This window comes from Diospyros lotus, chromosome 9 (assembly GCF_014633365.1).
Source record: "Diospyros lotus cultivar Yz01 chromosome 9, ASM1463336v1, whole genome shotgun sequence".
NCBI lineage: Eukaryota > Viridiplantae > Streptophyta > Magnoliopsida > Ericales > Ebenaceae > Diospyros > Diospyros lotus.
Window position 1 is genome coordinate 35,927,870 of NC_068346.1, and position 17,092 is coordinate 35,944,961.

The following is a 17,092-nucleotide window of genomic DNA, read 5'->3' on the forward strand; positions in this document are numbered from 1 at the left end:
ATCCATTCCTGTCACCAAGAAGGCTTCATGGTTAGACACATCATCATAATATCAAACATATTTCATGATTAGATTTCCCACCAAGTTCCATTCATTTATACAACCCTCATTCCTTCATTCCACCCTAGTTTACTACATTTTACACTAGCTGCTCCAATTTACTATTTTGTTTCCTTTGTACAAAGCAAAATTTCCTAAGACTGCAGATCTAATATACTATCCGCATAAGCCTTTCACTCCATTTTCTTTGTACATATCTACAATATCAAAATTGTTTTCTTCTAGGCCCTAAAGTAAAACTACTCACCCTCGAAGTCTGACATCAAGGGAGGAGTTAGGGCTCGTTCCTCTAGTCCGTTTTCTGGTGCCAGCTCACCTTCCTCAAGTGCTTGCTCGAGTTCGACTATTAGGTCATCTACGTTCATGGGCATTTCTCCTATACCCATGTTGGCTTGCACTTCACGCAACTGATTTGCAAAGCCCTAAAGATCTCCAAACTGCCACTCAGCATAGAGTTGACCTGCAATCTCCTCCCATTCAGGCCTCAAAATAGAGATCATATATGTTACCTGTAAGGGTATCCGATAGGAGACATTTGCAAAATCGGGGGGAAGCTCTTGTAAAATAGGCAACACTATGTCTAAAAAGTCTTATAGGGGATCCCATGGCAACATGAACTGCCCTCCTAGCAAAGCGGTCCACCAACCATAAATAGCCCTTTGATTGGCAATATCTTGCATAGGCTGCTCCATCCCTAATATAGACCAACATCTTCAAGGTTAATCTAATTACATGCAAATCAAAATTATTAGCTCTGATACCAACTGTAACGCCCCAACCCCAAAATAGGACATTTGGTACAAAATGATTATAATATTTATACGGGCGTTAAGGAAATCCCATGTAATATAGTAAGGATCAGAACCTGAAATGTGTTGGGACTTCCGCCAAATAGTCATTTGCGCACACAATTTATTAAGGTAGCAAATAAAATAGAATTTAGAAACATAAGCTTTATGCTAAATTTTCGAAATGTGAATTTTGGATAAGGAAAGTGGCTTTCTTGGGTCATGTCGTATCAAAGGATGGAATAGCAGTGGACCCTGTCAAAGTTGAGGCAATAAAGAGTTGGAAGTCGCCCAAGACAGTAACCAAAATAAAAAGCTTTTTGGGGCTGGCAGGTTATTATAGGAAATTTGTGGAAGGATTTTCTTGTATAGCCATGCCTCTTACACGACTCACCCAAAAGGGCGTCAAATTCGATTGGAGTGAATCTTGTGAGCAAAGTTTCAATGAGTTGAAAAGGAGATTGATTTCTGCACCCATCTTGATAATGCCCAATGGGTTAGGGGGATTCGCGATCTATATTGATGCTTCGAAAAATGGATTGGGGTGTGTTCTTATGCAATATGGGAAAGTGATAACATACGGATCTAGATCGGGTCGGACTGGTCGCATATAAGTTGGCCTTACCCCCAGCACTATCCAACATTCACAATGTTTTTCATGTATTCCAATTGAGGAAATTCGAGCCAGATCTATCTCAACGGACATTCACAGAAGTGGTCGAACTCCAAGACAATTTGTCATATATCGAGGAACTTGTGGAAATTCTTGATCAAAATGAGCAAGTGCTGAGGAATAAAGAAATACCGCTAGTAAAAGTGTTATGAAGACATCATGACTTTGAAGATGTTACATGGGAAAGAGAACAAGAGATGCGTGAGAAATACCCTTATCTATTTGATGTAATAGAGAATATGGAATAAATTTCGAGGACGAAATTTTCTTTTAAGGAGACGTGAATGTAATACCCGAAAATTTTGTAAGTTATTGCCGTTAAATAAATGAAATGTCTTTCGAAAATTTAAGGGTCTCGGGATGCATATATAATTCCTATAAAAGAAATTAGAGAAAACTAATGATGGTGACCCAAATCTCTAAGGCCGCGTGTCGCAAGGGGGAAAAAGTAATTATTAGGGTGCAAATTTCAAGATCAAAGAAGGCTTATTAGGTGATGACAAGTGACGTAAGTATAATCTCCAAATCTAAGTAATGATTTAAGTGACGCTTGGCACCATAGGATTGGAACACATAGAATAATCATCATGAGGCTCAAATCTCAATCTAAATAACCTAATCTTGGAGTGACAAGTAGCATAACATGATGAAGCCTAATCTAGCCTAGCCTTAAAGGTGACACTTGGACAAATCTCATGGCAAATGATAAAAGAGTAACAATGAGTAATGATTGAAGCGACACATGGCGAAGCGGGGTTGGCCGGGCACTTTTATAAATAGACTATTGGGGGAAGGATTTGGCCATTCTAAAAGGGTGAGGAAGAGGGGTATTTTGAGAGAAAAATTCTGGAGTAAAGGGTCGAAGTGCTGCCGGAAATCAAGAGAGGAAGAGCCTTAACGGTTTTTCGAGCGAGCTTCGTAAAGCATGCAAACGGCCTCCGAAACCTTGAGGTAAGTTCTATTTTTTTTATAATCTTGTAGAGCACTGAAAAATGAAGGTATAGGAAAAAAACAAGGGTTGAATCGGAGTTAAAAAGGCCGAATTATGGCCGAAACAGTGGGAGAATTAGAATCTGGCCGAGGCAAGGGGGCGGCGCACGAGCTTCACGCGCCAGAAGGGGCAGCGCGTGAGGCCCCTTCCTGGGGCGCGTGAAGGAGCGCCTGGCCTCCTTTTTCCTTAAAATTTTGTACTAGTTACCCTATATTCAATCCCCACCATTTCATATAACAATATTTGGAATTTGACTTACGAAAGATCATGTTTTGGCAGCAAACAACCTCGGTTTGCGTGAAATTAGTGATTTCAATGAACCCGAAAGTGAGTGGTTTCTTAAAATGTATTTCCTACATGTTAAGCATATCTTTGAGCATGATTAAAGGTGATTGCATATGCATATCATGTTTATTTCGTTTGGTACGAATGTTTCTTTCCGTTTGTTCACGCATCACGTATGGCTTGTGACTGGTTTAGATTATCATGGGTGAAGGGAGTCTTCACTTGGCCACGTTGTTAGGCCTTGTTACATGATAAGATTGGGCAGGGATGATTGCAACACCCTGGCATCGCATCCACCTGGAGCATGCATCTCTGCATTTTGCATTTGCATGCATAAAGTTAGTTTTTTACCCTCACTTACATTTAACGATCTAACCTGGGTGTTCATACCCCTAGAATAATCAAATGTTCCAGATTTATCAGGCTCGAGCTTGAAAGGAAAAGGCCAAGAGGTTGTGTAAGTGTAGTTGCCTTATTTTACTGTTTCCTCATGATGTTGTAGTGACGTTGCAAGAGTTGTACTATAACTTTAACATTATCCTGTTGCGTGAGGAATGAATTTTATTTTCTTTGCTGCCTTAATAAATTGTTTGTGCGAATGACTATTTGGCGGAAGTCCCAACACATTTCAGGTTACGATCCTTACTGTATTACATGGGATTTCCTTAACGCCCGTATAAATATTATAATCGTTTTGTACCATATATCGAGAATCAGTAAGAAAGGAAACAACACCAGCTAGATACCTTTTGGGCTGAATGTAGGCAAGGAACTCCTGGGTTAAGCGTGCTTAAGCTGAGGAAGCTCAAGGATGGGTGACCCCTTGGGAAGTTCGCGTAGGCACATCAGGGTAAGTTGTTTCGGTCCTTCCTATCGCTATACGAGATGTTACAGGTGGTAAAAGGCAGTCCAATGAGGGCGAGGAGTGGCACCGAGGCTCGAGGGCTTGTACAAGGAGCAGCTTCTGGCAGTCTTCTAGGATAACAGCCTCCAAAAAGGGAGAAGATCTGAGACCAGTTGTAAGGTCGCATGACGAAAACGTCATGTGCTCAAGGGAGGGAGAATGTAATACCTCAAGAGTCCAAAGAATGGTAGTATATATCGAGGATAAGTACGTAAGGAAACAACACTAACTGGATACCTTTTTGGCTGAATGTAGGCAAAGAACTCTTGGGTTATGCGTGTTTGAGCTGGGGAAGCTCAATGATGGGTGATCCCCTGAAAGTTTGCATAGGCCCAACAAGGTAAGTTGTTCCGCTCCTTCCTATCGCTCGATGCAGGATGCTATTTGTTGAAAGAAACAAATATGCTAAGGTGTAGATCTATTGGAACACCTCTAGAAAAGAACATGAAATCTAGAGAAATCAATGATGATGCCTCGATAGAAAAGGACAGATACCAACAATTGGTTTAATCTACTTGTTCCTTACAAGGCCGGATATAGCCTATGCAGTGAGTGTAATAAGCCAATCTATGCATTCTCCTAACTAAAGACACATGAATGTTGTTTTTCATGTCCTAAGGTATCTAAAAGGGACACTTGGAAAGGTATTGCTATTTTAGAAAACAACGAAAAGAGAAATTGAGGGGTTTATTGATGTGGATTGGGTACGGTCTATTGAAGATGGCCGATCAACTTCAAGTTATTGTACTAAAGTAAGGGGAAATGTGGTTACATGGAAAAGTAAACAGCAATCGGTTGTTGCCCGCAATAGTACTGAGGCAAAATTCCGAGCTATAGCTCAAAGAATTTGTGAAGTGATTTGATTATAAAGGTTGATGGAAGATTTACATATTCTTTTGTCACAGCTAACAAAGGTGTATAGTGATAGTAAATCAACAATTAGAATTGTTAAAAATCCAGTTCAACATGATTGAATGAAGCATGTGAGAATAGACCAAAGCTTTATAAAGAGAGAAATTGAGAAAGGAGGAATTAATCTATCCTATAGTCTTACAACAAGTCAAGTGGCTGATGTGTTTACAAAAGCCATGGCAAGACCAGGCTTTGAATCTCTAATTGGCAAGCTGGGAATGACAAATATTTATTCTCCAGCTTGAGGGGGAGCGTTGGACAACAAGATTGGGTGTTCAAGTTTAAAAAGGAAAGATAAGGTGGTTGGATAAGATAAGCCTTGAAGGTTTAAAAGATAAGGAAGCCTAGAAGATAAGATAAAGCTTCAAGATTCAAGGGAAAGATACAGCTTGAAATCAGAAGATAAATTCCAGCATTTTGAATGTTAGTTACTGTTATCTAAATTTGAATTTATTCTTGTTTTCTAGGAGATAGAATAGATATTTTGTACTTGTATAAATACCTCTACTTAGATTCAATAATATTCAAGTAAGCTTTCAAGAATTCAGCTTATTTCATATAATATAAGATATATTTTCTCAAACAAAAACCAAACCCCCCCAAAAATAAGGAACAAATTACAAGAAACTTCATTCTGAAATGGGCATAACATGCAAGAAATGCAATGTACTAAAGAAACATAAAGACACAGAATACAGTGAGAACAAACTGAAAAGATTCTTTTCCATGTCAACTTTCAATAACAATCATGAAAACTTTGCAAAACAGATTCAGAGTGAGAACTCCATTATCGCAATGCTAAAAGGAAACAGCTAACCTTCACCGCACAGCCTGACTCCTCCAAGCTTGAAAGGAAACCATGGGTGAGAAACGGATTGAATTTTTCAGGACCCGTGGAATCTAGGTTGCATGCATCCCAGTCATCTGATGGAACCTCTGCGATTGAAGACACCACTGAAACTGATACTTTTTTAGGCTTGGCTGAGCTTGCAGAAACCCCCTGAAATAAAAGGAATATAAAACCATTTAAGTACTAGTGGGAGCATCAAAATAAGTACCACATCTGAAGTACCAACAGAAGAAAACACCTCCAAGCCTGACCCTGTCAAAGTGAAATCTCCAAGTGAAATATCTGTTTCAGATGGCTCTGCTGCTTTCCTAGGTCCCCAAAATAGTGCATGAATTGCAGTCCTTTTGCATGTGTGAACACAACTCTGTAAGCTCTGTCCAAATTGTGATTGCCCCTGTAGTAAAAAATTAAAAAGTAACTACCACAACTAAGAACAAAACATTTTTCTATCTGATTGCCTAATATTGCCAGTCAGTCCCAATAGGGCATCATATGTAATTGGTAACAATACTTTTTGGCTGGTTATATTACCACTTTGGTCTTTGTGAGAAGGAAGCAATCTTTGGTTTGGCATCCATCCAAAGGAGGCAACTTCTCTTGTTTTGTCACTTTTTTTTTCTTCCCTCGACCACATGCGCCTCTCAAGGTGACCTTTTTGTATGTACAATCACTCTTGGGCTCATACTTACGTCAAACTAATGCAAAATTTGGTATTATTTGTGCAAATAGATGGGAAGTCTATTGACCATCATTTTCTGTATTGTATAGCATCCCAAGATATTTTACGCCTTTATTTTTTTTCTATTCTTTTGGAGTTCAGTGAATGTGCCCATTCCAATTTTGGTAGTTTTGTGACCTGGGTCAGCTTTCCCAATGTAGGAGTTTGAGGTCCACCTGGAGGACCATTTCTTTCTATATCTTCTGGTCATGCAAAGAAGCAAAAAGGCTTCAGAGGGCATGGAAAGGTGGATCTAAGTGTGAAAGGAAGCCATTCTTGTTTCCCTTTCTTGTGGCTGGGGGATGACTCTTCCTTCTCCCTGAACTTTCTTTTTTTTTTCCCCCTTGTTGGATGGGATTTACTTACAATTAACTTTACATGTCTTTCCAGTTCTTCAGGATATTCTTTTCAAAGAGTGCATTCCTTTTTATTTATTTCTCAAATATGTAAACATACAGCTCAAGTTAATCTGTATACTTCTGCAAAACACAAGTCAGGCATTCGATGGCTCTCTGTGATGCGACAAGAATAAGATAAGTACAAAACATGGTTATACTTCTACATGTACTACCATTATTTGCAAGTCCACAGTGGTAGTTGAGTTGTTCAATTATTAGACGTCGGCAAACCAATTCTACGATGACTGTGAAGTAAAAAAAAAAAAAAAATGTAACTAACTAATGTTGAAGTTTCAACTAATAAATGTTCTTGATTCAAATTTTACTAATAAAAAAATGTCAACTAATAAATCGCATCAAATCCAGAAAGCCATTCATGCTTTGGAACTAGGGTTCGTCAAGGTAATGAAACGAAAATGAACTCATCTACATGCAGACAAACATTTTGTTCAGCAAGTATCTATTAATCTATTCATTTTATTCAGATTTTCCGACCTATCAAAAAAAAAAAATAAATGAAATTCAGCAGCAATATCTTGATTTCTTTCCTTCCAATAACCCTAAATTAAGGTTTTATCCTAAGGATTTTCAAAAGCGACCAAAATTGTTATTATCAATTCAAAACCGCATATTAACCCTAGATCAACGCAAAAAATGCGGTCGCGCGACGAATCATAGGGAGGTCCAGATAAGAGACCCTTACGAGACTAGACGGAATTCGTCCGAGAAACGGAGACGAAATAGGATTACCAGCGACCGAAGCCACTGATACTATGGCCATTGCGGCGCTCGCGGCTCGTTCGTTATTAGGTCACCGACTCTCTCCGCCTCCGTCGAAGACAGCGAGAGTGACGATGCGACCGCACAAGACTAGAGAGAGGTTCTGCAACAGCGCTCGCCCATAACCAAGAAGGAATAATCTGTTGGCAGTGCGCGCAACAATGCGCGTCTGGAGAGAGCTGCTGACGTGGCAATCTCATTCCCACTTGTTCAGCTCTGCCGATGAAAAATCTGGCCATTACTTTAAAAAATAAAATATAAATGTTATTTGAAATAGAAATGCTATTTAAACATTTAGACTTGATATATTGATGGATCGTTTTGAATTAATATTTTATATATTTATATTAATATAATATAAAATATTATTACAAGTATTAAATTTAAATATTTAAATAATATTTTTATATTTAAAAATAAAAAAATTACACTTCACATGTAATGATGGGTTCTACAATTTTTAAAGGAAAAAATCTAAATTCAAACTGCATAATTTTAATTGAAGTTGTAACAAAATGAGATTTGAAAGATTAGGTGTATTTGAAAATATGGTCCAAAGCTTTATAGGGCTCGGGTCGAAGCCCATGCCCCATGGTGGGCTCACTTAGCCTATTTAAAAAATTAAATTTAATTATCGTGACATCATTTTTAATCTATACTGATATTTTAACTTATTTATATAAAAATGTGATCTCTTAAGAGTCTTATATGATATTTATTATATTATTGTTACGTTTTTCTCGAAAATAATGATTCATTGCAAGTTAAAAAATTCATTAAGATAAGTTTCACTCTTCTTTTGTTGAAAGAAACATTTTAGACAAACTCAGATTCAAAAATTACTAATACTATCTCCGAATCAAAAAAATCTAAATAGAAGACAAGATGATTGACCCTAAAATTTTTAATCGATAAAACATCATTTTATTCATTTATTTTTATAGAGTATCTTGCGAGAAAACAACTCAAAGTGTCTCGTGAAATGTTAAATTTGTGAATATAGTTATTGAATGAAAGTTTTATTTATGTTTTTAGATTTTGAAAATAGATAATAAAAAGCAATATGGGTTTAGTTTTTATTTTTTAGCTAAAAAATAAAATTAAACACAAAAAGCTGACCGCTCACCTACGGGTCGGGCGATTATCTTCTCAGCCAATAATAAGATTATATTATATATGAATTACAATACATATGAGTGTAATGTCATACAAACTAAATAATAAGATATTAAAATCTGACCCGCTCACCTACGAGTCGGGCTGTTCTCTTTGCTGAGTGTTGAATTTGCGCGAAATATTGTCGTTCCACTTTAGTTTTGTTCTATCTCCTCTTTCTGTCTCTCTTGTAATTACTGGAAATTTTTAGAAAATTTTCATAGTAGTAGTAAAAGTAAACAATATAAAGCCAATGGCTATTTTGGGATTTTGTGAGGGTCCAAAATCTATCAAGATTGATTTGGTAACACTTTAGAAGAAGGGTGATATTGGGTGAAAAATATATCAAAAGTTGAGGCCTAAGAGAAATTATTTCAATGTTTTGAGTGATAATGAAATTTCTTCTAAAAAATTGAGGTATAAGTAAGATTTTGGGGTAGTGAGAGGTCTTAATGAAATCCCTAAAACGATATGGGTGTGAGCGATACAAAATCGAAAACAAAGTCAAAGCAAGGTTCGAGATGAAAATCCTACAACTTGTACAATTTGCTCTATTGCATTGCCATATCATCGGTGTCAAATCTTTAGGAAGATGTGGGTTAGGCATGAAGAAAGAAATACAAAAAATAATGGAAGACATCTAAGTATTTAAATAGTTTTGAGAGGTAGGAATCAACTATATATATAGACATTCTTTTTTTTGCATGACGCTCCGTCACAGACGCCCTCACCAATCGGCCCCTTAATACGGTGGGAGAATTTAAATCAGGAACCGCAGCTGCCAAGATTCGAACACGGGCGCATTGCAAAAATTCAGTAAATTTGAGACTTTTTTTGTGTGAGAATTTGATAAAAGGCTTTTGCTTCTAGGATCACGAGGGTTCAATTGGGTGCTTCAGGGAGTGATTTGGTGAAATTTTTAGTGAGTTCTTGATGTTTTGGTAAAAAATCAGGGTTATTGGAGTTGAAACTGTCCGACAAAATTATTGACTTTTATTTTGTAAAATAAAGGCTCAAGGAAATTAGGAAGAGAGGGAGGGGGGGGGGGGGGGGGGGGGGAATATCACTCCAAGTGTGAAAACGTCCAAGTATCATTTCCAAAATTGATAGAATGGGGTGGATCCTAAAGAAGTAAAAGATGATAACTAATTAGTTAACACTTTGAAACCTAATAATTTGTATATATTTAAAAAATGGAAAACTAATAATATGGTAATTAAAACTAACATACACCAAAGATTAAAGAAAACTTATCACCTACTAGAAGCCAGCATAACATAAGAAAGAAAACTAAGAGTAAAGGAATAACACAGGGATATCTACATTCTGATTCATTGAAATTAACTTGCTTTGAACAACAAAGCCAGCATACCAACGCAACAAATTTAGTTAAACTTGATGCTCAACATGGATGGCATTGTAGCAAGTAAACGATCAAATCGCCTGTAAAAGTGGAATGTGAATACCTGATCTGCCTGCCATGCAACCAAAGTTTGAAGAGGAGTTCAATCTCTCTTCTGGTCATCTTCAGATACGGCTGGTGCTCTTCGGCACAAGGTTGACTTCCCACTATACCGATCCAGTTCGCCACTGCTGAATTTTCGTCTAGATGAGCCATGCTTTTCAGGATAAACTCTTATCAGATTCCCACCGACCACGTTTGTCTACATTTTCATCAGAATCATGCGATTCACTTCTCCGACGGGCTCTATCCGATTCATCAATTTCATCGCTACAGGTTTCTCTCCAAGACTTGTGGTGCTTTGTGGAAGATCTGTACCCATCAGTGCTTTCATCAGATTCGCATGTTGGATCAATATCACATGATTCAATCCTCTCATAATGTGGACTGGAACTGCTGGTTTCATGATGGCTCCTATCTGATCTTAGATCATTGGCTGAAAAAGTAGCTTCACTTGGCTCAAGGTCTGTAAGATCCCCTCTATTCGACCGTCGCAGTTTTTTCACTTTTTGTGGTTCAACTCTGTTGGAATCAGATTTCCTAGGGTATTGCTCATTTTTTGACGACTTCACTGATTTTCCATGGCCATCAATGGGTCCTAATCTTTCATTTGAATGGCTTGAACCTTTCCTCCTATGCTTGTGGCCTCTATCTCGGTTCTTTTCCCTGGAATCACTATCTTGTGCCGTGTTCCCTTTATCCCTAACATTATCAGGAGATGAGGGCACTTCATTCTGATCTTGTGCATTATTTTTCCTGCGTTTGTGGTAGCTGTCTTTGTCTCTGTCTCTGTCTCTATCTCGGTTGTTATCACACCCGTAATCAGTGCTATGTGTTCGGTCCTTGTCATAATCATCTGGGACTCCATCAGAATCAAAATCATTCCACCTATGTTTCTTTTTACATTTGTGTCTGGAATTCATTCCTTCTCCAAAGTAGTTTTCATCAAGAACGTCCATTGACCTTCTACTGACACTGGCACGGTGCCTGCTCCTTCGAGCACCATACTCCTCATAGTGGCTTCTAGAAGAATCCCACTCCCTAGATTGAGATCTTCTAGAGTCGTATCTACACAAAAATGAATAGAGACTATGACTAGTTAGTAATACTTCTAACTCAAGAAAAATACTATGCAGAGGACATAAATAACATCAAATCAGCAGAAACATTATTCCCCCAATAAAAAGAGGCTAAAATAGATTGCAGCAACATAAGCAAGACCACTAGAACGGAGAATTTTTCCAAAAATATAACAGAACTCCAAATAACTCAAGCTAGATCAACTCAAGCTAACACAACAAACTAAGCAAAGAAGGGAAGAAGGGTACCCCAGGAATGACCACTAAGCTCAAGTGTTCATTAGAAAACAACTCACCAAACGTAGCAATCATTGCAGGACGAAGTACAAACAGAGGGCAAACTAAGAATGGAAAATATCTCATTCAAGTCCTGACACTAAACATTCTAGAATATTGATTTATACTTTTCCTAAATAACAGAAATTTTGGCCACTAAAGGAAGAATTTTCTTCCCTTTAACAGTATCATAAATTGTATAACACCACTAGAATGTGAATTGCAATTTGGCTACCAAACGGAAACCAAATCAAGATAGTAGTAGCTTAGTTCAAAATTTTCCTGCAAACCAGGTCAATTCTAGAGTTGCATTATTTCTAGATTCCATACTGTTCCACAACAGATAAACACATGCTCAGTGGCAGGAGGGAGTTGACATTTTCTTAAACCCAATATCATGGGAGGGACTGGGAATTTTCTTAAATTGGGTAAATTGCTGTTGCATATTATGTCTGTTCAAGGCAGATGATCAGATTTATACCAAAAAAAAATGAGTATCTATCTATACAGATTGGAAGTCCAGATTTGAAATGAACCAGAATGTATTTGCTGTTTACTTCAAAAGTATGAGCTCACCTATCTGGATCTGTTGCTATCATTTTGCCAAAGTTCCTTCCTTGTTCTTTCTGGTCATCATAATCAAGTTCCTCACGATAACCAAATAAAACAGCCATCTTCTTTGCCCAGTACTTTGGAGGTGGTTTATCCCAGTCAGCCCATTCGTAGTCTCCACCAGGGTTCCGGAAACAGTGGATAAAGTTGCAAGCTGTCCCACGAGAACAAGTCTGACAAGAAAAAATATGTATCATTGTCAACAGCAAGAGGATAAAATCTCAAGTTTAAAACCAAGAAAAATAAAGACCACTTGCTCTATTACCACAAATATTTCATGATGTCTCAAGTCTATAGAAGGAGGGTAGAACTGAATTCTACAGAAGCCCATTGGTTTTTATATGTACGTGGTTAATGTACTGTACCTTAAGCCTTGACTTCATATACTCACCGCATATTGCAACTTTCCATTTTGTCACACTAACAAACTCACAATTCACCTATCAAGAACCAAATAAGACATCACCATCCAGAAATAGCAGTTGCAAAACCAAGAGCATAGGCACATAAACTTGGAATATCACCACTTGAACAGCATATTTTGAATCTAAAATACACTGTGCATATTGGTATGTATAAGAATCAAATGCATGCAAACACTGCAAGCATATTCAGAAACCACATATATCAAGGTAATTGGACATACCATAATGCAACAACCACAAGCCTTAATCATGCTAGGCGAACTACATGAATTCTTGATCTCCTACCATCTCCACATCCTCTGTAAGGCATATCTTATGTCATGTCTAAGTATTTCCCACCATGTTCTCTTTGGTCTTTCTCTTCATCTTTTGCTACAAATTTCTCCAATTCATCCACCACAACATTCTCATCTAGGCACATATTTTGCACATGTTGGCGCTTAAGTACCCAATATTTTGAATCATACAACAAAGATGGTTTTATAGCATTCGACAAAACCTCCCTTTTAGCTTTAAAGAAATTTTACGATTGCATAAAATGCTGGACCCGCTTCTCTAAACAGTATCAACTACAAGAACACTTATGTTAATGTCCTTTCTCCCTGAGAAAACATACACGACATCACCAAAAGTGTTTGTTGGATGATCTACCCAAATTTCACAGTAATCCCAAAAATCATTAGACTGAAGAAATTCATTAACTACATCAGAACAAAAACACTAACTTGAATGAAAAGAAAATCCATTACCTGTTTGCCTGCAAAATAGCGACCATTTATAGATTGATAAGCAAGCAAAGCTGAATCCATTGACTTGTAATGTACATATACATTTCCCCGCAAATGAACAGAGCTATTTTTGCATACCTACACATGAACATAACATTTGTGATGCTTCAAAGACAGCTATGCTATGCCATTGCCAAAGAATCCAATATAATCTCTCCGGAAAAACTCAATTTCAAATTTAATATTTGTTGTTGTACTTGTACAAAACCTGGAACAATGAATCAAACTAATATCCCCATTGAGGTGGACAAATAAACATGTTACAAGCAGAAATACATATTATTAAAGCAAAGGAAGCAGTCAACCACCTTAAAATTTACAATTTCCCCATATTTCAAGAACTCTGTATGCACATCCTCATAAAACTCTTCATAAGAGCGTTCAACCTCTTCATCTGTATACTGAAAAAATGCAAATACCATTTTGAATTATAAAACTAAACATGCACAAGTCATAACCAAACTCAGAGAGTATAGAATAAATTAGTGCACTATGCTACAAGAGATTAAATAAGACCACCAGCTTTATAAGGCTAAAAGCTAACAAACAGATATCAATTTATAACTCCCAATGTTTTGACTTAGTTGCAGCCCAAACTCCAAAATCAGCAACTTATCTTCTTAATGTAATAGTTAATCTGAAACTGACACGTTTTGCTATTTAGACTTCCTCAGATAAATCTACAGTGAAAATTTATTGAACCTAAATCCCATTTAATCAAAGGGAAAATTCCCACCAAGTAGTAACTGACCCCAGAACTCTGTTACGTTATAGCTGTTTGGCACATGCACAGCATATTAACCTCACTCCTTTTTCCAACTGTAATGCAATGTGCACATTAGTGAATAGTCAGGCAACTACAACCATGTATACGTATGCACTGTTGATTTCAAACCCAAACCTTGTGTAGTAACAATGGTAATCAGCAGTAAACCTCCAACTAAACCTTGTGAAACAACAAGGTTATCAGCAGAAGATGTCCAACTCATAAGATAAGATATTTTTAAATGAACTACAGAAGGTTAAGGAACCAAAATTCATTTGCAAATAAAGTATACAGTGCATACTTAAACTAATATATTACAATAGCGAGTGTTCACATCTTTCATTCATTCCAAAGAATGCAGTAATTTTAAATATGGTTGTAATATTTTGTTAGAGATGCATCATCTACATAAGAAACAGATACGGGTAAGAACTTAAGAAAATGAACTATGACTCTAAATAAACAACTACTAGAAAAAGTCTAGAACAAACACTCTCAAAGCTTCAGGATGTAGGATACAGAATTGCTAACACCTCTTAGCTTCAATCCAACCAAGGCCAAAACCATGAATCTTCACCAATGTGAATCTCAAGATGAATGTCTGATTTGAATTAAGTCAAGAGAAGCAATAAAAAATTTCTTATAAGTTTGTTAAATCAGATTTTTAGCCTTCACAAACGCACATATATCATATGAAATCAACTAAGCAAGAAAAGAAAGGATCAACAACTTGTATGCAATGTGAAGACTTCTTCTTTGGATCATAAATGTGCTAAGGATTTTTGAAGAAAAACAGATTGCAACTCTTCCTTCAGTGACTAGGAAACCACCAGAGTCCCAGACAACTAGAAATTACTCCATGAAAAGGCAAAGAAGCAAAACAAACACTTCTCCGTGAAAAAAGACTTCGATGACAGATCATGCTACAACCCCAATCCTTTCGAAAACCAAACTGAAAATGTGGTTCACCATTTTTGGCAATCTGGTGCTCATGATCCAGAGCGAGTTGGGTTGCTTTTGACCCACGAATTGGGATGTTAAACCCAATTCATGGTACCAGGATGGCACCACAACCCTGGCTTCTATGGTCAAAATATTCCTGCAGACAAAAGCTACTGAAAAATGACCCCCCCAAAAAAAGAAAAAATTGGAGATAAGCACATGAATGGAGGGGGGGAGGAACTTGAAGCTGCAGGATATATACACATAAACTACATAATGTATAAGGTACCGACGAAAAGAATCACATTGGTAAAAATACCCAAAAGAGATACCCATGAATTAATTTCTTTGATCCATTAAAAAGATAATAAAAACAGTAACAACAATAAACATAGCAATAAATTTCAATAAATCGGTAAGGAAATGTGGGAATTTCCCAAAGTCATTAGGATACTTGAATCACGGGAAGACTTGATTTACAGACCTCAAGTCCTTCATCCTGCTCACAAGCAAGGCCAGGACCATTATACATGTTTTTCATAAGCAACGTGCAAGAGTTATGAGGGTAAAAATGAACTCTGCTGCAACGCATTCCAAATCGACAAGCCCCAGTCTTAAGGTGGAAAGGGCAATGAGCTTTGTCCTGTCATGTTTACATTAGAAGTTACAAATGCTTTCCTGGAGAAAATGTGAAGTACTCATTCAAGATGAAAAGCGCAGCCAATATGTATGAAGTCATTGTAAGATGATTGCTTAGATGGAAAATGTTTGAGAAGACGCAACACGCATGCCTGTTCTGTTCCAAAGTTTGGAACTTGTTGAGCAACATTCTCCAACAGCTGCTCTGCAGAAGTTACAAAACCATTCTTGTAATCAGTAAAAGCTTCAGATTGTGGAGGAAGTGGATTTGAGGTTGGTCTATTAGGGTCCTGCAAATTACACAATTATTTCACCTTTTAGTTCCTTGCGACAACCAACAGAACATCATAGAGTAGTATATAGTAGCTAAATTCATGTGCCAAATTCTGTAGAAATACCTCAATTTTGATCAGTAGGTCTGCATCTTTACGTTTGACCTTGACCTTTTTCTTCTTGACAATTATCTCATTTCCTTGCCAAATAATCTCAGGAGGCCCCTCTTCTACATATTCCCAATCATCATCACCATTTGCATCCTCATGTCCAACCTGTTACATGTTTCACAATTACATATTGAGAACCTTTGGGAGTACCTCTCTACCTATATGCATGTCCCCTTAAGGGTCCACAACTGCTAACAAAATCCTAAGATATTTCAGGTAATAGTCAACCAAATATCTAATTGAAGCTCAACCATAAAATCTGTATACAATAAATAAATGTAAGAGCCTTTCAAGTATTTGACCACATCGAACAAACCAAGCTTAGCAGCGTATACTGCACTGAATAAATTAAAAATGGTGAATTATATATGAATAAATCGATTTAAGCTTTTTTTTAACATTTAGTAAGAACAATTCAGAGTTTCCGCTCAATTTACAAACAAAACGAACCTGATTTCTTTGGTATTCTTCTTCTAGAGCCTTCCGGCGCTCTTCCTCCTCCTCTTCGGCCTTCTTATTGGCCTCCAAGGCCTCGAGAAACGCTTTCTCATGCTCCTCAAACTCCTTCCTATCTCTCTCCATCCTCTCCCTGTCTCTCTCCTCCTCCAGTTGAATCCGCAGCCACTCCTCCGGATCATTCAGCCGAGCCTCCTCCTCTTCCCGCTCCTTTGCCGCCAACTCCTTCCTCTTCTGCTTCCTCTTCTCCTTCTTCGCCGCCTTCCTCCGCTCGTTCCGACTGGCGGGATCATTTCCCGCCCCTGACGCCACATCTGCTCCTCCGCCTACCTCCTGGGCCATGATAACATCAAAGCCTATACCTACGAAAGACCGTCTCTGTTAGCCGATGCGTTCATTGCGATGCAGACTGAGAGAGAGAGAGAGATTACAGTTAGGGTTTAGAGTCGCTGAATTGGATTTGGACGATCAAAATCATCAGATGTTCGACGAGGAGGCGTTCGAGCACATCACATGTTTGGGCTACGTTTTCTGATATATATAGGTCCAACTGGATCGGGTACCGAAAAATCTCGGGTTCGAAACCAAATAAATATTGAGTTATTTTTAATTTGTTAATACTATTTGTGCAGAAATAATTTTATAGGTGAGTTTTACATAATGTAATTCTCGTGATAAATTGAGGATTTA

At 37.6% G+C, this 17,092-nt stretch overlaps 2 protein-coding genes across 4 annotated transcripts in view; both read right to left on the reverse strand.

The window, feature by feature from the left end:
- Positions 1 to 7,540, reverse strand: part of LOC127809869 (uncharacterized) — a 54,166-nt gene extending 46,626 nt beyond the window's left edge. The window contains exons 1-3 of one of the 2 annotated variants that reach the window (XM_052349020.1): positions 7,283 to 7,540; positions 5,702 to 5,857; positions 5,431 to 5,613 (exon numbers count right to left, since the gene is read on the reverse strand). In XM_052349020.1, the coding sequence (XP_052204980.1) occupies positions 5,431 to 5,613; positions 5,702 to 5,857; positions 7,283 to 7,360 (417 nt within the window). In that variant the 5' untranslated portion in view covers positions 7,361 to 7,540. The remainder of the gene's footprint in view (positions 1 to 5,430; positions 5,614 to 5,701; positions 5,858 to 7,282) is intronic. The other variant, XM_052349021.1, reaches the window with a different exon arrangement.
- Positions 7,541 to 9,772: 2,232 nt separating this feature from the next.
- On the reverse strand, positions 9,773 to 16,918 carry LOC127810597 (zinc finger CCCH domain-containing protein 5). 2 transcript variants are annotated; one of them, XM_052350147.1, is made up of 10 exons: positions 16,834 to 16,910; positions 16,397 to 16,764; positions 15,902 to 16,051; positions 15,656 to 15,793; positions 15,349 to 15,507; positions 13,465 to 13,557; positions 13,118 to 13,234; positions 12,309 to 12,383; positions 11,908 to 12,116; positions 9,773 to 11,044 (listed from the first exon to the last, which is right to left on the reverse strand). In XM_052350147.1, the coding sequence occupies exons 2-10, from the start codon at positions 16,742 to 16,744 to the stop codon at positions 10,138 to 10,140; spliced, it is 2,196 nt and encodes a 731-aa protein (XP_052206107.1). In that variant the 5' UTR covers positions 16,745 to 16,764; positions 16,834 to 16,910; the 3' UTR covers positions 9,773 to 10,137. The 2 variants fall into 2 exon arrangements, with proteins under 2 accessions (XP_052206107.1, XP_052206105.1); XM_052350145.1 differs by having other exon boundaries at positions 16,397 to 16,918.
- Between the last annotated feature and the right edge of the window lie 174 nt (positions 16,919 to 17,092).